Source organism: Kogia breviceps, chromosome 11 (genome assembly GCF_026419965.1).
Source record: "Kogia breviceps isolate mKogBre1 chromosome 11, mKogBre1 haplotype 1, whole genome shotgun sequence".
Taxonomy (NCBI): Eukaryota; Metazoa; Chordata; class Mammalia; order Artiodactyla; family Physeteridae; genus Kogia; species Kogia breviceps.
The window spans coordinates 40972344-40994111 of record NC_081320.1 but is presented as its reverse complement, the minus strand read 5'-3'; the positions used below and the strand labels follow the sequence as shown (position 1 = coordinate 40994111).

General features: G+C 36.7%; 1 protein-coding gene across 6 annotated transcripts in view; it reads left to right on the top strand.

Annotated features, from left to right (window-relative positions):
* The window catches only part of ALMS1 (ALMS1 centrosome and basal body associated protein), a 203157-nt gene that overhangs the window by 19555 nt on the left and 161834 nt on the right, over nt 1–21768 (top strand). For 4 of the 6 annotated variants that reach the window (XM_067007400.1, XM_067007399.1, XM_067007398.1 and 1 more), the window contains exons 2-5: nt 10155–10350; nt 14193–14310; nt 15440–17588; nt 17694–17843. The exons of 1 other annotated variant lie outside the window; for it this stretch is intronic. In XM_067007400.1, coding sequence (XP_066863501.1) covers nt 10155–10350; nt 14193–14310; nt 15440–17588; nt 17694–17843 — 2613 coding nt within the window. The remainder of the gene's footprint in view (nt 1–10154; nt 10351–14192; nt 14311–15439; nt 17589–17693; nt 17844–21768) is intronic. One more of the 6 variants, XM_067007401.1, reaches the window with a different exon arrangement.

Genomic DNA, 21768 nt, shown 5'->3' with positions numbered 1-21768 from the left:
CCTTCTTTATAAGGAAGGTTTATATTGGAAGCTTTGGGTTCTGACTCTCCAGGAATATTGGGGAAAATCTCCGTAACCAGTCCCTGAACCAGCAGGTGACTTGACTGAGGTCACTTTTGTTTGATTACCTCTGATCTTTTCCATGTGCATTGCTTCAGCCTTGGGCAGTAGTCACAGCTTTTATTGCCTTCTTTCACAGATGGGAGAGCCCCGCTTCAACTCCTGATTTCACAAAATGAACCTAACTTTGTCCCCACTTTCCATGCTGTAAGATGATTTTAGTTTCTATTATTAGAGTTAATTTCTTAGGTGTCTCAAATAATAAGATTGTAAAATAGGTAACTTGCTTGTTTCTGCTTGCTTCTTTTACTGCTACAAATATAAGAGGTTAAAGAACTGCTGTGGTTTGTTGGAATATGTTGAGTCCTTACTGGGTAACCTTAAATTCCTGTTTCCTTATTTTTAAGTGAAGATAATTTGGATAGTGGTTGTGAAGCCCCAATGTTACTATATTTGTGAAAGTGCTTTATAAACAGAGAAACATAATCTAAATGTTAGACTTTATTATTGTTTAGTTATAAGGATTGTGTTATTATTCTATTTAACTCTTGATTATCAGGTTGTTCCATTGACCTGTCATGTATGGCAACAGCCATTATATCAAAATAATGGTGGAACACAGATTTCTGATACTAATGTGGTCTCTTTGGAAAAAACAGCTCAGTGGGGTTCTGGGGATGATCAGGTATGTCTTGTATAACTGGCAAACTATCTTTTGGCAAGCAGCATGAGAAATTCTGACTTAGCTATGAAGAATGGAAAGAGGTGAATTACTTTAATTTTCCATTTTTCTAATAGATCTTTGGCAGCCTTAATTGTGTAGAACAGCAGTGTACTTTTTGTTTTGGTCTCAGGACTCCTTCACATTCTTCAAAAGTATTTTAAAGAGCTTTTGTTTATAAGGGTTATCTGTATCAATATTTAGCTTGCAAAAAAATTAAAACATTAAAAAAAATTTATTGGGCTTCCCTGGTGATGCAGTGGTTGGGAGTCCGCCTACCGCTGTGGGGGGATCCTGCGTGCCGTGGGGCGGCTGGGCCCTTGAGTCATGGCCGCTAGGCCTGTGCGTCCGGTGCGTGTGCTCCGCAGCAGTGAGAGGCCCGCGTACCGCAAAGGAAAAAAAAATTATTTAGAAATAACAAACCCATTACATATTAACATAAAAATATATTTTTAAATGAAAAATGGCTATTTTCCAAAACAAAAGATAATTAGTTGAAAGGGTGGCATTGTTTTACAGTTTTGCATATCTCTTTAATGTCAGGCTTACTAGAAGACAGTTGGTGTATTAGGCAGGGTTCTCCAGAAAAATAGAACCAATAGGAAACATATACGTATGTAAATAGGTATATACAAATATATATATATATATGTAAAGTAAGGAATTGGTTCATGTGATTATGGAGGCTGAGAATCCCCAAGATCTGTAACCTGGCTATCTAGGAGAGGTGATAGTATAGTTCCAGTCTGAATCTGAAGGCCCGAGAACCCGGAGCTGACTGATGGTGTATGTTCTAGCCCAAGCCTAGAGGTCCAAGGACCAGGTGAGCTGATGGTGTAAGTTCCACTTCAGGTCCAAATCCGAAGCAGAAGACTGATGTCCCAGCTTGAAGGCCATCAGGCAGAGAGGGAATTATCTTTTGCTCAGCATTTTTTTCTATTCAGGCCTTTAATGGATTGGATGAGGCCTCCCCACCTTCAGAAGGGCAGTCTCCCTTACCTAGTGTGTGGATCAGATGTTAATCTCATCCAGACACACCCTCACAGACACACCCAGTTTAACCAAATATCTGGGCACTCTGTGGCACAGCCAAGATGACACATAAAGTTAACCATCCTAACTGAATTCTCAGATCTGCTTCTGCATTTAGTCCATTGGGATATATTGTTTTGGTTGAATTATGGGAAGAAAATCTGACCTTTCATAGATTTGTAGTTAGAAAAGGGAGGCCCACTTAACTTCCCTGAAAGGGTGTTAGTGACTCCCAGGGATCTTTGGACCACACTTTGGAACCACTGATCTAGAACATAGTAATAAACTTAGAAGAAATGGAAAAAATTGTGAGCAGATAGGATAAAGCCTCATATATGTTTTTTGGAGAAAAAAATGCATCTTTACTCATAATGATTAAATATTTAATGTTGATTATCTAATAACTTGAGTATCAGATTTCTTCTAGTACCTTCAATTTCCCCTAAATTGCATTTATTATCCATTAAATGCAAGGTATGGAGGAAGGAGATTTACTGTCGCCGACTGAAAAGGGTTAAGAGAAACCCTGACCAGAAAAGGCAAGGTACTCTGTGATCATTAAGTGGAAGGGGGATTGTTATGGGTTGAATTGTGTCTCCCAAAATGATGTGTTCAAATCCCAATCTGCAGTACCTCAGAATGTGACCTTATTTGGAAATATAGTGATGGCAGATAGAACTGTTTAAGTTAAGAAGAGATCATACTGGATTTAGGGTGGGCCCTTAATCCAATATGACTGGTGTCCTTGTAAGAGAGAGAGACACACAGGAAGAGGTCAGCCATGTGAAGACAGAGGCAGAGATGGAGTTATGCTGCCATAAGCCATTAAATGCCTGGGGCTGCAAGAAGGAGGAAGAGGTAAGAAGGATCCTTCCCTAGAGGCTTTGGATGGAGCATGGCCCTGCCAACACCTTGATTTCAGACTTCTAGGCTCCAGAACTCTGAGAGAATAAATTTCTGTTGTTTGAAGCCCTCCACTTTATGTAAGTTCATTATGGCAGCTTTAGGAAATGAATACAGAGGTATATTCCTAAATAGCTGTATATTCTCTGAGGGCATGTTTATGGTAGAGCACAGTCCAAAAATGGATATCTTCCCTTTTTTTGGTCCTTGTTTTGTAAAATATAAACCATGGATAGATCCTGTAGCTCTTCATTTCTGCCTTTATGCCTGGGTTCCTCAGAAGAATTGGAGGATTCTACCACTTCCTAATTCTCTCCCCTCTTTTCTCCTCCTGGTTATTCTGCTCATTCATCCTTGCCACTGTCATCCAAGTTAACTTTTGTTTATTCATTGAAAACTATAGCTCTTGCTACACTGTCTTCTTTTAGTTTCTTTCACTTCAGCTTACATTACCCATCCAGTGTCTGAAACTCTTGGATCTTTGATCTAATGTGCAGAGATATTTTTCTTCCACTCCTCCCAACCTTCTCCTATCCCTACTTACCCTGTGGTCACAGTCTAGACCTTATCAGCTCCAGCAACTTGAGTACAAATGTCTCATCCTTTCTTTCCTCCAGCTACTGCCCCGTTTAATATTCTGCTTCCTGTTAAGTGAAATTTTCAAGACTTTTTGGTCTCTATTTTCTGATATCCTCATTTTTTAAAAAGTCAGGTTTATTGAGGTATAATTTAAATACAGCAAAATTAACTCTTTTAGGTGTACAGTTCAATGAGCTTTGACAAATACATACACTTATATAACTGCTACACATTTGATTGCCATCACCCCCAAAAAGTTTCCTTGTGTCCCTTTGTAGTCAGTCATCTCCCCCATGCTTAGTCCCTGGCAAACCACGAATCTCATTTCTGTCTCTATAGTTTTGCCATTCAGAATTGCAGTGTGTAGATTTTTTCAAAATTTATTAATTAATTTATTTTTGGCTGCATTGGATCTTTGTTGCTGCACATGGGCTTTCTGTAGTTGCGGCAAGTGGGGGCTACTCTTCTATGCCGTGTGCGGGCATCTCCTTGCGGTGGCTTCTCGTGTTGCGGAGCACGGGCTCTAGGCGTGTGGGCTTCAGTAGTTGTGACACGCAGGCTCAGTAGTTGTGGCATGCAGGCTCAGTAGTTGTGGCTCACAGGCCCTAGAGTGCAGGCTCGGTAGTTGTGGCACATGGGCTTTGTTGCTCTGTGACATGTGGGATCTTCCCGGACCAGGGCTCAAATCTGTGCCTGCTGCAGTGGCAGGTGGATTCTTCACCACGGCGCCACCAGGGAAGTCCCACGTGTAGATTTTTGAATCTGGCTTCTTTCACTTGGCACATGCTTTTGAGGTTCATCCATGTTGTTGCATAAATCAGTAGCTCTTTAAAATTTATTTCTGAGTAGTATTCCCCTTATGTACAGGTTTTTAGGTAGACAGCTGCTTTCATTTTTCTTGGGTAAATACCTAGGAATGGGATTGCTGGCTGATACGATAACTGTACGTTTAACATTATAAGAAAGTGCCAAACTGTTTTCCAAAGCTCCTGTACCATTTTGCTTTCCCCACAATGTATAGGAGTTCTAGTTGCTTTGCATCCTTGCCAGCTCTTGGTATTGTCAGTTTTTTTATGTTTTTGTTTTAAAATTTTTAGTCATTCTAGGTATGTTGTGGTGTCTCATTGTGGTTTTAATATGCATTTTCCTAATGATAAAGTGCATCTTTTTGTGTGCTTATTTGCCATCCATGTTTCTTATTTAGTGAAGGGGTTGGTTTAAATCTCTTCCCCATTTTTTGTGGGTGATTTGTTCCATTTGTTGAGTTTTGAGAGTTCTTTATATATTCTAGATGTAAGTCCTTTATGTGTTTTGCAAATATTTTCTCCCAGTCTATGGTTTTTCTTTGAATTGTCCTATTTGTTTTTTGAAGAGTAGAAGTTTTAATTTTGATGCAGTTGAAGTTGGTTTACTGATTTTTTCTTTTATGGTTTTTACTTTTTATGTCTAACCTGGTAAATTTTGACCTAATCCTAGATCACAAAGACTTTCTCCTATATTTTTTTCTAGAACAGGGTTTCTCAGCTTTGGTGCTTTTGCTATATGGGCTAGATAATTCTTTATTTTACAGGACTGTCCTGTGTATTGTAAGATATTTAGCAGCATCCTTGGCCTCTTCCCACTAGATATCAGTAATACTGCCCTATGTTGGTAAATGTCAAAAATGTCTCCAAACATTGCCAAATGTATCACGGTTGAGGGGAGAAGAGGGTGTCAAAATCTTGCCCAGTTGAGAACGAGTTTTTGAAGTTTTATAGTTTTAAGTTTATCTAAATCTGTTTTGAGTTGGTTTTTTTTTTTTTTTTTTCCCGGTACATGGGCTTCTCACTGTTGTGGCCTCTCCCGTTGCAGAGCAAAGGCTGCAGAGCAGAGGCTCCAGACGCACAGGCTCAGTGGCCGTGGCTCACGGGCCCAGCCAGTCTGCGGCATGTGGGATCTTCCCAGATAGGGGCACGAACCTGTGTCCCCTGCATCGGCAGGCGGGCTCTCAACCACTGCGGCACCAGGGAAGCCCTTGAGTTGGTTTTTTTTTTTTTTTTTTTTTTTTTTTTGTGAGTTGGTTTTTGATTATGGTGTAAAGTAGGAGTCCAGCTTCATTTTCTTACATACGAATATCTAATTGTTATTCCAACACCATTTGCTGAAAATACTCCCTTTTCCCTTGGCATCTTTGTGTGGGTCTATTTCTGGACTCTGTGTTCCATTGATTTATATCTCTATCATCATGCTAATACTGTGCTCTTAATTACTGTAGTGTCTTGAAATCAGATAGTGTGAGTTCTCCTACTTTGTTTTTCTTTTTAAAAATGGTTTTGTTTATGCTAGATTCTTTGAATTTCCATGTAAATTTTAGAATCAGTTTGTCAATTTCTATTTAAAACATCTGCTGGAATTTTGATTAAAATTGCCTTGAGTCTATAAATCAATTTGAAGGGAATTGACATCTTAACAATATTGAGTTCTCTAATCCATAGACACAACAGTTCTTACAGTTTTATTTAGATCGCTAATTTCTTCATCAGTGTTTTGTTGCCTTCAGTGTACCAACCTTAATACATGTTTGTATTAGACTTACTGAAATGTTAAAAAAATTTCAATTCCTACTGTTCATCACAATTATATAGGAATATAATTGACTTTCTATATTGACCTTGTATCCTATGACCTTGCTAATCTCATTTACTATTTCTAGTATAGTTCTTTTGTAGATTCTTTAGGACTTTTTAATGTATAGACAGTCATATCCATTGTACTTCTTTTTGCTTTTTCCTTTTTGATATATATGCCTTATCTACTGCCTAGGATCTACTTATTCTTCTACTTGATCTTCTTGTGTTCTAACCTCACTTCTGTGAAAGCAAGTGTCACCGACAAATTTGTGTAGCTGAATACAGTAAGCACTTTTCTGTCCTCATCTTAGATGCAATAAATAGCATTTCATATTCTTAACCAATGCTTAACTTCTTGAAATTATTTCCTTTCTTGGCTTCTCCTGGTTTTCTTTCTACTCTGCTGGCTATTCTTTCTTAGTTTCCTTTGCTGCTTTATCGTCCCCTGTTAAATCTTAAAATCGGAGGTTGCAAGCTGTGGACCTGCATATGGCTCAAATGTGGTTTGCAGAAAAAAAAGTTGGTGGGCACAGTGTTTTAAAAATTTTTAAACAGAATACTTTAAAGTGTGCATGCAGTGCACAGTTGGCCACAGGTCCCATTACTCTGTAATATCAGGCAGGTTTACTCATGTCTTTTACCTCCCTGTACCTATACACATTTGAGTTTTTAACTTCTGCTTGAAATGTTGGAATGTTTTGGTTCTCATCTAGATCGAGGGCTTTAAATGTGCCTGTGTACTTAAAAATCCCAAGTTGGTATCTCCAACCTTTACTTCTCCCTCAAAATTTGTTTTTATTTATTCTGTTGTTTATTTGTCATCCCTCTTCACATCTGTCTAAAAATATTTAGAGATTTGAGGCCCTTTTTATATTGGTTAAAAAGGTATAACACTCAGGATCATAGCAACAAAATAAGCAGAAAGAAAAGTATGGTCAACAGATTTTTAAAAATTTTGTTTTATGAGGGGAAATTATAAGAGCATGTTTACATGGAGAGAGGAATGATTCAGTAGAAAGTGAAAATGCATGAAGGAAAATGGGAGAATCACATATAGGAAAGAAATCATTGAAAAAAAAATGGAATGAGATGGGAAGGTCTTTGATAGGTAGTAAGACTTTTTTTAAATCACAAGATGAAAATCTGGGTTAGGTAATGGTGTAGTAGATCTTGTGCTAGGAAGATAAGGAAGGTCCATCTCCTGTTTCTCACTTACTAAAGTAGGAAATGAGGTCATCAGTTGAAAAATGAGGAAGGAGGGTTCAGTAGTTCTGAGGAGAGAAAGTATAAAGTAATCGTCTTATCCAATCAACTTACCCAGAAAATAGAGTAGAATTTCCAGGCAGGGCTGAGTGCCCTTGAGGTTTAATGTCATCAGTCTAAAGGAAAGCCAGTGTAGGTGTGTGCTTCCTTCAGCAGTGTGCTGCTGCTTGGATTAAGACAAGCAGAAGGTCCAACCAGAGCTGAGCTTTGCCAGGCAAATAGGATAGTGGGGGAAAAGGGTAAGAGAGAAGAGGTGTTTGCAAGGTAGTGATTATAAGGATGATTATGAACGCTCAGAGTGGTAAAGAGGGCAATACAGGTAAGAAAGGAATTATGAAAAGTGTAAGTGTGACAGGATAGTTGTCTTCATAAGGTTACAAAATTATTGCAGTTGAGGAGCTAGAGTTAAGTAAGTGATCTGTGGAGGTCCAAGGATGGGCAGGAGAACTCATGGATACATCTCTCATCTGTAGTGAGGTATAAACTATGGGATGAGGCTCAAACCCTGGTCAAAGGGGCTAAGAGATGAGTTGGGGACCCGAGATTTTGCTGTATTGAGAGTCACAAGATGACTGGAATTCCCTTGCTTTAAAACCCATTCATTTGGCCCGCTATCCCCTATTGAATAGAGGGCTCTCAAAAGAAAAAAATTATCATTCTCATATTCCTTTTATTTTCAAGTATTAAAAATATAAAAAGCATGTTTCCAGTAGCAATGTTCGATGTTAAGGATTTGACTAATTTATCTGACATAGATGGGATGGATATATTTTGGAAGGTCAAAGGTCTGTAATCCCATAAGCCATAGATGAGTAGTGTTAATATTTTAGAATATTCAGGCCAATATTTTTCTCTGTATCTATTTATATAACTGATATTAGGTAGTGGATAGTTGTGTATCTTTTTTTTTTTTAACTTGCTGTAAGAGCGTTTGGTTGGTGAATTTTAAATACTGGAAATAATCCTTTAAAGAAAGGAGTCTTGTTGAAATTGTGAAATCTTTCTAAATTGTAATACAACATATTTTTATGGGTGGGTCATTTGGGAATGAAAAAAATATATATTCTCAAAAAATTTGAGTTGGTTAAGGAAGAAGAGTAATAGACTACAAAATAATGAAAATCAGTACATTATATATCTAAGCATGTTGATTGCCATCAATATAATGTCTCATCTTTTTACTTAAACAAATAAATGTAAATCAAATTAACTCATTATTTAACCAAAAATTTTATGTAAATAATGATTAACTGCAAGTAGAGGAAACATGGCAAAGAGAAAACCAGAAATAATTAAGTTAGAAAATAGAATTGTTAAATTCAAGACAAAATATATATATTCCTAGTAAATCCAGTCAAGAAAAAGAAAAAAACCTAAATGAAATAGACTTAATACAAACCTATCAAAGCTTATATAGAGTTAGATTAGAAGTAGGAAGAAATCAAGAATGTTATAATAGTACCAGCTATGAAAAAGGTTTCTGGATCTAATGGATTCACTGACGAAATCTTTTACATTTTTAAGGAAAATCAGATTTCCTTTTATTAAAAAAATATAGAACAAGGTTAGAAAACAAAAGAAGCATTCTAAAACACTGATTAATCTTATGAGTGAAAATGTTAAAGACTGTGCTAGCAAATATGATTAAGGTCTAATTACCACTACCAAGTAAGACATGTGAAGTTGTTGCAATATGAAGAAATTTATTGCTGTATTTTATCAGATGTAATTGGGGTAAAAATGATGCTATAATGTAGTTTGATCAAATTTAGTGCTCATTCCTAAGCAAATTAATTTAAAATGAAAATAAAAGAATACTTTAATAGCATGATCGGACAAATATTCTTAATTATTAACTAATATCAAATTTTAAAAGAAAATGTGTTTAAAAACTGCTTACCAATAGTATTTAATTCAACTTTATTTCAACATTGCTACCTAGTGTGGGCTGTGTATTGGTGCCAGGCCATGAATTGCTTGTTACTGTCAAGAGATAAGTACAAGAATTAAGAAGAAGTGTTTAGAAACTTTTATAACAATCTGATGTTTTTTAGAACTAGAAATCAGATACTTATACTTGTGTTTTGTACTTTGGGCTTATATATCTTTTCAATTTCATTTTGCTAGTTATTTTTAGTAGTTTTTTGTTTGTTTGCGGGCCTCTCACTGTTGTGGCCTCTCCCATTGCAGAGCACAGGCTCCGGACGCGCAGGCTCAGCGGCCATGGCTCACGGGCCCAGCCGCCCCGCGGCATGTGGGATCTTCCGGGACCGGGGCACGAACCCGTGTCCCCTGCATCGGCAGGCGGACTCTCAACCACTGCGCCACTAGGGAAGCCCCTACTAGTTTTAAAAATTAGTTTATTATTTTTCTTTACTTGTTACCTGTTAATTTTTATTAGTATTTTCATAAAATGTCAGTCTGTAATGAATTGGAAGTAGGAAAAACTGATCCTTCCTATAGGTACTTTGAGAAACATTTTTCTGAATCATGCCACTGATATAAGAGTAAATATTTGAAAGAGACAAATGAACCACTCACTACGCATGAACCACATGATGTTTTGCACCGCCAAGTCCCTTAGAAACTAGTATAGCAAGTAAGAATTCAGTAAAGTGGTCACATGTAGAGAATATCGTAGCTTTAGGTTTGGATTTTTTTTTTCAGTTGTATTTTTATCAAATTGTAGATTACATCATGAAGAACCAAATTTATTGTTTTAATGATGAGAAGTAACTATTAAAGAATAGCAGAAATGCCAGTGATTCAACATGTTAAAAGATGGGTAATAATGGGAAAAGATCCAAAATGTTATTAATATTGTGAACAACACAGAAAGAACAGCTTTACTTTTTACAAATTTTGATGGGAATGTTGTGAAATAGGAAACTGTATGCTACGTGAATGCACGTTTTAATCTAAATGTTAATATGTATGGTAACTCAGTTAATGATTTAGCATATTTTCCTTCAAAATTATTGTTTTAGAGAACAGAATCTTGGCATTATCTTTCTCAAGAAATGGACTCTTCCCACACCTTGGATACAACCCAGACCAGGTTTAATGTGAGAGAGAAAGGGACTGAAGTGACAGACTTCCCCTCTCTGGAGGAAGGTATATTGACCCAATCAGAAAATCAAGTAAAGGAGTCGAACAGAGACCTCTTATGTTCTCCATTGATAGGTAATGCCTCTTTATTTTTGACTAGTAGTAATACCTCACAATTGTAAAATACTTACGGGGGACTGCAAATCTTGCGTCTACATCCTTTCTTGAGCTGAGGGGCGCTGTGGAACTGTACGCAAAGGTAGTAGCTTATTTCTGGTTTTCCACACTGGCCAGCGGGTCTAGTTATATTTAAACGTGCAGTTGCTCCTCATTTTATCTCCCCCTGTTGCTCTCAGCAGGCAAAAAGGTGGTAACTTCCTCTAGTGGGCATGCCTCCTTAGTCCTGAATTTGTGGAGTTTTTCTTGAGGTAAACCATATATTATCCTTTGACTACTTCTCTCAGCAGTGGAGGCTCCATGATGTATAAAAAACAACAAAAAACAAATGTTCATGCTTAAGCTCATTAGATTCTTAAAATTAGTTAAGACATATATTATTATCCTAAGTTTTCAGACCCAAACATTGAGATAAAGAGGTTAAATGACTTGTCTGAGGTAGAGCTTCCTGCTTTCCTCTGTTTAATATGGAACTGATTTGTTAGCTCTTTACAAAAGATGAACTTTAAGTACTTTTCAAATCATCAAGGTAGGAGGTAGAATTGTAGTATCACTACTTTGGATTGTTGCCCATATATAAGAATGCTTAGCCAATATGGTAATTTCTATTTTTTCATGCCTAAATCATAATTCAGACAAATATTCTTTGTTTTTTCCTTCCATTTTCTTCAGATTTTTATTTTCAGAAATTGAAGACAATGCGACAACCACCTATTTTACAAGTAACTTTTGTCAAGGGAGTGGGATTCAACCATGGAGTTGCCTTATCAGAGTTTTGTAGAGGAGCAAGAATTAGGAGTTAACTCAACAAGTTCCTTTCAAATACAAGCAAATACTATCCAAGTAAAAATACTAGTGCCAATATATTCAGTGATGTAGGTCATCAAAGTCAATTTTAGTTTTATATTTTAAGAAAGATGTTAACATTAGAGTTCCCTTGTGGGAGGAGATTACTATGATAGTAGATGAAAGGGAAGACTTTACTATGATCAGGTATCTGAAGGGCTGTCATGCTAAAGAGGAAGCAACGTATTTTTCATTTATTTAACAAATATCTAAGTGGCTATTGTGTGTTGGACACTAGGGATATATAGATGAAAGCTACTTCCTTTTTTGGGAAGACAATACAGTAAAAGGAAAATAATAGTACCATGGGATGAGTTGGATAGTGGTCTAGAGCAGGAGTCTGCAAACTACTGGCCATAGGCTAAGGCCTGATTTTGTGAGCTAGCAAAGGTTTTAGGAGTTTTAAAGGATTGTAAAAACAAAAGAAGTATAGGGGATAGAGATATACCGTGTGTGATGAACAAAGCCTAAAATACTTACTAGCTGACCTTTTATAGAAAATGTTTGCTAATTCCTAGTCTAGAGGTTAAAATGAGACTACGTAGCTTATAGGGAGGCTGTTTTCAACTTGATACAAGGAAGAACTTTCTAATAGAGCCATTTAATAATGGAAAGGCTATATAACAAAAAAAATTGAGCATTATGTCATAGCAAAATGTCAAGCAAAGTTCTCTAATAGCATAGTTTCAGCATTGGGTTGGAGATTGTGCTACATGGCTTCTAAAGTATTTTCTAACGTAAACTTTTATAACTCCAGCTTCTCATTTACTATAGATAAAGTAGAACATTTTAATTATTACATCAGATCCCAGGATCTGATGGCCAGAGGAACTTTCATCATTGCTTTTTTGTTATGCTTGAATCCAGTCATTGTAGGGAGTATCTCACCAATGGCAAATGTCATGATGATGACTGGTGCCAGAACAGTTAGGTATTTCAAAAAAGAGTGATCCAGGCCATCAGCAGTTGCCCAAATGTGAGGAAATGTGGGGTCTTTGTTTAAAAATCTTCATGATTTTTAGAGGGATATGGGACTTCCCTGGTGGTGCAGTGGTTAAGAATCTGCCTGCCAACTCAGGGGGCATGGGTTCGATCCCTGGTCTGGGAAGATCCCACGTACCACGGAGCAACTAAGCCTGTGCGCCACAACTGCTGAAGCCCGCGCACCTAGAGCCTGTGCTCTGCAACAAGAGAATCCATCACAATGAGAAGCCTGTGCACCACAAAGAAGACCCAATGCAGCCAAAAAAAAAAAAAGACTTCTGTTATGAAGGTTTAAGACTGAGTCTGTAGCCAAAGAGGAACCATACCGATTAGTCCTTGGTGGTAAAGGTTATTGTTATCTTTCAGTTTCTTATTTTTAATTAATCCATTCAGTAAATAAATAATTGTCTTTTGAGTGCCTACTAAGTGTAGCTGGTACTTTGCTAGGTACTGAGGGTACAGCTGTGAATAATGCAGACACGGAGTTGATAATCTAGGTGGGAAGCAGAGAGACCAAAGATTAAAACAAGAGTGTGACATTTATGATAGGGAAGGTATGCAGTATTATTATAGGTATTCTGCAATCAAGAAAGTATACGGTAGCAACAGTATTACCTTCATATTGAAAGAACAATTCAGTTTTAGCAAAACATCACCAATCTCATTAAATTAATATAAAATAGAATGCTGTTGGTTTTATAGTTTTGTTTCAATTAATATTTAATTTTTTGTTTTATAGTTGTAGAAATACTATAAGGAATAAGGAGTTTATACCTAGTTGTACATATTTAAGTACATTATAATAAACCTTATTTAAGGTGGCGTTCAGGAATTCAGAAGAATTTTTTTTTCCTTTAAATTAGAAGTTCTCAAACTTCTTGTTCACAGGATTTCCTTGACACACTTTAAAATTACTGAGAGGGCTTCCCTGGTGGCGCAGTGGTTGAGACTCCGCCTGCCAATGCAGGGGACACGGGTTCGTGCCCCGCCCCTGGAAGATCCCACATGCCGCGGAGCGGCTAGGCCTGTGAGCCATGGCCGCTGAGCCTGCACGTCCGGAGCCTGTGCTCCGCAACGGGAGAGGCCACAACAGTGAGAGCCCCGCGTACCGCAAAAAAAAAAAGAAATTACCGAGAGCTTTTGGTGATGTGGATTATTGATATTTTCCCATATTAGAAATTATTAAAATTGAGAAATTTAAAAAATATTTATCAGCTCATTAAAAAGTAACAACTCCATTGCATGTTAACATAAGTTATCTAGTTATTTACAAAAATAACTATTTTCCAAACCAAAAATGTTTAGAAGACCAGCGTTGTTTTACTTAAGAAAGAAAAAACTGTAATGTCTGACCTAATAGAAGACAGGTGAGTTCTGATAATCTGCTTCTGCATTCAGGATGTTGCTTTATCATAGGTAATATAGCTTCTGGAAAATTCCAGTGTATCCTTATGAGAGAATGAGAGTGAATAAGGCAAATGATATGTTAATATTTCTTTGAATATAATTTTGATCCCAGGCATCTTCTGAGAGTGTCTTAGTGATGCCTGGGAGCCTGTGGACCACACTTTGATGTAAGATAGGAAGAAACACTCATAATGGTTAGGAGCACTTGCTAAAAAGTAGATTGTTTAGGTTCAGATTGCACTCTGGCACTTAAGCTATTTGAATGTGGACAAATTACTTAGTATTCTTTAAGATTTATGATCATGTTTCCTCATCTATAAGATGGGTATAAAAATACCTATACTTCAAGGTAGTTATGAGGATTAAATACAATATTGTATGTTAAGTGCCTGGATCTTGTCAGGCTATTAATAAATGGTATTTGCTGCTGCTGCTGTTATATTATCATACTAATGCTTGTAGAAACTTCCAGATGGCAGCATATTTAGGTTCTTTAAAATACTGTATAAGCTAAACAATTAATTTTCAGCATTCCCAACATCTTTATATTTGAAACTTTGCAGTCATACAAGACAATTTCGCTTCTCCTGATTTGCCTTTGCTGACATGTTTGACAAAAGATCAAGAGTTTGGGCCTGATTCCTTGTTTCACCAAAGTGAACTAGATTTTGCACCTCTGAGGTAGGATGATTTATTTTTCTGTTTGCATGTAGCCTTTCTACTCCTTCTTTTCTTCTAAGTTGTTACTAATATTAATGACTTCAGGTGAGACTGGGTTGGGAGCTAGATATTCTCAGTACACACTCTGAAGATAACAAGGCCCTAAATTAAGGCATGGTACATGTTAATTTGGCATAGTAATATGTGTAAAAATGAGCCAGGGGACTTCAGTTTCTTTAAAAATAATTTCTAATGTATTCTAGTATATTAGGCATATTTTAATTTAGAAGGCACACTAATTTTCTTCCTTATAAATCTCCCCTTTTGCTGCCCATCAACCCACACCTTCTGTAGAAAGCATTCATTTCATGGTCACTAGCTTGTTTGGCACTGTCATTTTTGTCAGCCAATATTTAATGAACCTAGCTATCTCTCCTTCGTAGGAGGTGTGATTATGAACTGACACGATTTTTCTAATAGACACGTCGAAAGTAACAGCTCCAAATTAATGCCCTTTAGTCATAATGAGAGACAAATCTGGAATTCTCCAAAGCATATTTGGAATTATCCAAGAATATGTTTTCTTCTTTTAGAAATAAAAAAGATGCCTTAAATTAAAAAGTATAAATGTTTACAGAGTAAAAACCTCTGCCCTGTGCTATGTATTACTTTAAAATTACTTTTATGAAAAGTGTTCTGTACACAGTGGTCAACCAATGATTAGGTTACTGTTTTGTTTGGTGAGTAGCTCACTTAATTGGTTTTCAAGAGCATAATAAATGAGTAGTAGAAGAATTAATGCAGGTTAAATGAATATTAAATTATGGTAGGTGATAAATTACACATTTTAAATAGTAAAGTTTGAAATTTTCATTTAAAGAATCACTTTTGGGGGCAATATTGTTTTGAGGGAAGCCTGAGAAAATATCAGAGTCATAGGATGGTAGTTTTCCTTCTGTTTTAAAAATATTTGCTTTGTTCAATCATTAGCCACCCCAAAGGAATTTGAAATTAAGACTTTGTTTTTCAATATACTTTCAAATAACCTCAATTTCAGTGACATATCAGTTTTGTATTTTTACATGTTAGTATTTTAAAAAATAAATGTTTTTAATGTGTTATTTATTTATTTTTAACTGTATATTTTCAGGGGAATTCCTGGTAAGTCTGAAGACACTGAATGTTTTTCTCGACCGTCGGAAGTTAGTGAAGCTTTATTCCAGGCAGCCTCAGAAGTAGCTTCAAACTTAATGAACAGTTGCTTTAGTGTATCTCAGCACCCACTTATAGGTAGTACAGCTGTTGAGTCTCAGCACTCTTTATTAACTCTTGAACAAGGGACTAAAGAAGAGACTGTTTCACCTGATACTCTTGAGGATCTGAAAACCCCCAAAGACTCTGATAGTTGTGATGCTCTTTATTCATATATGTCATGGAAGACACAAGAAGTTATACAGGAGCCAGAAACCAATTTAGCTGATAAAGATCAAGTTTCTTTTTCAACTGCATCTGATACAAGTGATGAATACATAACTCCTAAAGGAAGTGACAGTTTTGATGCTTTTTGTTCATATGTGCAATATGGGAAACAGGAAGCTTTACAACAGTTAGAAAAATATTTAACCAGTAAGGACCGTCATTCATATTCAGATTCATCTGACACAATTGATAAAAATAAAATTCCTAAGGAAAGTGACAATTTTAGTGCCCCTTTTTCAGATATGCCATGGAGCAAACAGGGAGCTTCACACCATCCAGAAATATGTCTAATCAGTAAGGACTGTGTTTCTTTTCCACATGAAGTTGCTCCTCGTTTTTATAGTAAAATGCCACATTGTTTTTTGCATTGTTTGTTGGAAAGAAGAGGAAGAGAGGTTCCCTTGACAGCTGATAGTCATTATTTTGAGTGTGTTTATTTAAGGGTTCCTGCTCAGAATGAGATGCAACAAAAGATGGATTCTTTGGAGGGTTATAAAAGAAATGAAGAAGATCTGGGGAAAGAATTATCTCAATGTTTTGAACTAAAGGAGAATAGAAATACTTTAGTATTTTCAGAGGTGCATCCCAGATCTTCAGAAATACAATATATTGAGAATGTTGTAGTTGCTAATAATTCTGTAGAAGTGTCAGAAGCACGTATACTCTCCAGGGGGCAGGATATCTCTAAGATGGAGGTTTTTGGTGGTCCTCTTCAGACTATTAAATCCAACTCAGATGAGACATCAGAACAGCTGTGTTTTCAAGAAGAAAGAAACCAAAAGCCACCTTCTACTTTTGGTGGGAAAAATGTTGATGCTACTGAAAATGTAGCCTTTGAGGCAGTTATTGCCTCTATTGAACCTTCTGAGAAAGAGAGTACAGTAAATGAAATCCAAACTGACATCAATAAGTTTTTAACAAATGACAGCCAAGAAAGTGAACCAAAAAATCCAAATCTTTCCCTATTAAATTATGATGAAAACTTTTTCTTTGATAAACTTAATCACCCACACTATCAGTCTATTCCTGGGGTGTTTGAATCAGCAGCTTCAAAACCATTGTTGTATAAAAAAGATGATGGTGATAGCTCCCTGTACTGGCATCCTAATTTAAAATCACTCCCCAGTGCTCCTCAGGAAATATTCATTAACCCACTTTCTCTTAGTCCAGAGCTTAAGTCGTCATCTTCTTTAAGTGAAAAATCTCTCAGACAGGCTGTTGGTCTTGGCAAAACACAGTCAGCTTTATTTCAGTATGATACAGACAATGAGCCATTTCTTCCCATTGGGAAGATAAAGTCTGTTTCTGCTCTTGACCTTGCAGAGAAGTTAGGATCTTCAAACATTATTTATCCAATGCAAGTATGGACTTCAAATTCTTTGGTTTTACAAGATTTAAAGCAGCACACCTTTGAAGAAGTTGCAGATTCCTCAAACTGTATTTTGGGTAAGAATGGAAACTCTAGTAACCTCATTGAAGGTCCATCTGCAGCTGTAGGAAGCAGCTTTTCAGCAAACTTGGTGGCATGTGATGCAGAGTCACAAGGTGCTTTGCCAGTGATCAGTGATGCATCATTAATTGCAGTTGGCCAAGAGACATTGTTGAAAGCTGATATAGACCAAGGTGAAATTCCTCGGCCTGTGGGAGCCAAGTCCAGTTTTACTGTCTATACAATTATGCAAAATGACTCCTATTTTGTAGAGGGCCTGCAGGGGAAGGCTGAATCTGACATCTGTACTCTGGATGATGATACTGAATGCTGTAGCCTAGATGAAAATGATGTTGTATGCAGGAAAAGAGTTGTTGAACTACAAAGAGAGGTGAGACAATAAAATGATTGTTGGGGAGAGACATGGTCTTTCCAGTATTGTTTCAGGAAATGGTATTGTTATTTGTTTTTACTTTTACTCTTTACTGTTTCCCAGATACGTGACCAAGGTGACTTGACTGGTGAGTGCATTAAGCTAGCAGGTTTAGAAAATTTGCTTGATGATCTAGAGATTTGTGACAGCTCCCTGCACTGGCAGTCTACTGTACGGCTACCATCTAAGGAAGAGAGCAGTTTTGAAGAGCCTGTAAGTTTTTCTTTTTGACATTTCTTATGCGGTAGGGAAAGAAATATTTTAGTTGAAAAATGGGGATGAAAGTAAAGGGCCGTTTATATCCTCTAATACCAAATTGTGATGTGTAACCTGGTTTTCATCTGATATCCAGGAATATACTGCATTAATTTATTAGAGGTTGGCATAAAAGAAATATTTGTGCTTCGTAGACCATGAGACTTAGTGACTTCTGTGGTGTTTTGGAAAAGGCGATCCTTTGGAGCTTGCAGACCTTTCATCTTGAGGCATCTTAACTCTTCCAAATTGTGCCAGCAAGAAACTTTGGGATGGTGTTAAGATTAGACTCATTCATGGAGATATTCAGTTGTGCTTTTTTTCCCCCTCTGGCCTTCAATGTACAGGCCTTGGTATATAGGCCCTGACATATTCAAGTATTTGTTTAGAAACCCCTGAAAGATTTTAACTTAAGAGGTATCTTGAAGTCACAATTTTCTTTCATATAGGCTTCATTTACCTGGATCCTTGGATCTTTTGGCTTTGATGTTTCTCTGGTCCCATTGCCCATCCGGTTTTGTCTGATACTGTCAGCTCCAATCGGGGTCCCACTTCTTGATAATATATCCTTACATTCTGTTAGTCATTAAAGACAGTTAGGTCATATATGTGGTGTACTTAATGTTACTTTCCTTTTCCTATTTTCCCATGTATAAGATTAGTATGTCATTGGAAAGCTGCTAGTTTGAGTTGCAATTATATTTAAAAATATTTATTTATTTATTTATTTCGCTACGCCGGGTCTTAGTTGCGGCATGTGGGACCTAGTTCCCTGACCAGGGTCAAACCCTTGTCCCCTGTATTGAGAGCATAGAGTTTCAACCACTGGACAACCAGGGAAGTCCCTGCAATTATATTTTCACCTTTAGGTTCAGGTAGTTGAAAAGAGAAACTGAACAAAGATATTGTGATGAATTTTTCCTTTTATTTACAATTTATTGAATTTATTTAAAAATTTTAATATAGAGAACTGTTAGGTTAGTTTTATTTTCTTCAACATTCTAGACATTGTTTAATTCTAATTTTCAATTTAATAACGATGGGGATGAAAATGATAGCTAACATGCTGTGCTCAAATAATATGCTAAGAGATTTACTTACATGCCTCAATTCATTTAGGCCTTTGGTCAATCCTACCAGGGAGGATTGTTGGGGATTATTATCATCCCCATTTTACGATTGATATTTAGAGGGTTAAGGAACTTGCAAGTAGGGGAACTAGTATTTGAAACTAACCTTGTCAATATACTTAACCACTATACCATAAACTGTTCTTCAGTGAAACCAAAGCCAAGATTTTGCATCATTTTGGCAAGAGTGAGGGTCAAAGTTATTTTTAATAAGAATGAGAAACAAAATATCAATTTTAATTGATATTTAATTTTAGAGTTTCTTTTTTCCTTTTTCTTCCAGTTTTATTGAGATACAATTGACATACAACACAGTATAATTTTAAGGGATGCAGCGTAATGACTTGACTTACATACATCATGAAATGATGACCACAATAAAGTTAGTGAACATCCATCATCTCATATGGATACAAAATTAAAGAAATAGAAAAAAAAATTTTTCCTGGTGATGAAAACTCTTAGGATTTACTTTTAACAACTTTCATATATAACATATAGCAGTGTTAATATATTTAAACTGAGAGTTTCTAATTCTTTTGATAGTGCTACTTTTGTAATTTATGTCAACTTTTCATGTAGATAAAATATATTTAAAGACATGAAGATGTTATATTCAGTTAACAGTGATGTGCTGAGATTAACTCTGACACAATTTCAAATTTTATTTGCCCTTAACTGTAGGTTTTTAGTCCAGGGAGGATGTTGTTCTCTATATTGTCTTTCACTCTTAGCTCTCTTCTATGGTCTGGGAGTTACGTAATGCTAATATGAGGGAAACAATGAACCAGACATGGTGGTAACCTTCGTGCATGGCCCAGCTTGCTCTTAGGGGGTTTGCCTACTCTTTGGTTTCTTCCTTATTCTCATCTGTGTCTCAGAAGAGGCATTCATACTTCTTTGCTTCACTTTGATACATATCCATCATTCTCTAAATGATTATTTGGGTATCCACTTATGTATGATGTAGGTTGGGGCTATGAAGAGACTGTGGAGAATTGGAGTCAAAACCCTGTTCAGTTACTTTGTTAGCCTTGTGCCTTGGGCAAATGATTTTGGAGGATCGCTCTCCTTCTTTGTCTATATAAAGAATAGGAACAATAATAATCAACCTCAAATGTTGTTATGTTAAATGGGGTGTAAGGTATGTAGCACTTAAATGGTTAGTGCCTGGCTGTTAGTTCCCTTTACTGAAACTAGACCATTAGACTCTTACCAGGGCTTTCCTACTCTAATTCGTTATTCTGTTCCTTCTCTCTCCTTGTTCCTGGCAGCAGCATATTACATTCTTTGAGCCTCTATAATAAAATACTGTTTTAGAATCCCTTATTTTGGCCACGTAACTCTTAAATATTGTTTAAGGTTGACTCATTAGATTTCTTCCGTGTTTGTTTTGTTGGTCCCCCTTCCATCCCAAAGAATATGTTTCCTCTCAAGGTTTAAATGCTTTTCTCTGTGTGGATGGTTTTCATCTCTATTTTAAAACCCTAGTATTATTTCTTCTAGGTAGACCCATATTCTATCTTGCATGAAATTTTCCTGTGAATAGTCCCAACATCTCAAATTCACCTTGCTTAGATCAGAATAACTCATTTTTTCCCTAAAATCAGAGTGACTTACAGATTTTCTCAGTTCTTATAGAGGTGTTAGCATTTCTTGGTTTCTTCATTGTCTTTGATTCTGTCTTCATTATTGATAAAAACTAGGAGATAAACCAATCTTAATTTTTTTTCCCCTCCTGACTCCTTTAATTTTTAGTGATAAACATCTCTTGATCTCTTAAATAAATACATCTCATCTTTTTCATTCTGCATTTTCTTTTTTATTAACTGCTCTAATAATCTATATATTTCGAAGCTTTGAAATGTTATCGAAGTGAAGATTGGAATGGAAATTTTTTCCCCTACATTTGGAAGCTTTAGGGGAAAACTTCTATTAAACACAGTGCATGCATGAGCACACTCAAGTATTTATCTATCATATATGTGATACATACAGTTGACTGTGAACAATGTGGGAATTAGGGACACTGACCCTCTGCGAAGTTGAAAATCCACAGTTGGCCCCCTGTATCCCCGATTCCACCATGTTCATGGTTCTTCCACATCCACAGATTCAGCCAATCTTGGATCGTGTGTAGTACTATAGTATTTACTATTGAAAAAAAAAAATCCATGTATAAGTGAACCAGTGCAGTTCAAACCCATGCTGTTAATGAGCTGCATGTCTCCTTAGCCAGTAGGATAATTGAAAACTAAGAACTTTGTGCTATGTTTAGAGCAGGGTTCCTCTACATTATTGCTTTGGGATTGGATAATTCTTTGTTGTGGGGGGCTGTTCTGTGTATTTTAGGATGTGTTAGCAACATCCCTGGCCTCTACTTACTAGATGTCAGTAACATTACCCTCACTAAAGTTATGACAGCGAAAAATGTCTCCAGGTATTGCCACATGTTCCTTGGTGGGGGGAGGTGGGGGAGTGCAAAATTTTCCCCATTTGAGAACCATGGGTCTAGAGAAACTATATGGGCGGTAGCAGTAGAATTATTTATTTCCACATTCTGCCAGCTTCTTAAGAATGTTTGTTACTACACACTGAAAAACCTTCATAAAAGAGGATAGAAAAATTCAGGCTTATGTACATTTTTAGACTCCCTCCTGAGAGGGCAGCACTGGAATAACTTTTTAGGAAAATAAAAGTGTTATGTTGGGCTTCCCTGGTGGTGCAGTGGTTGAGAGTCCGCCTGCCAATGC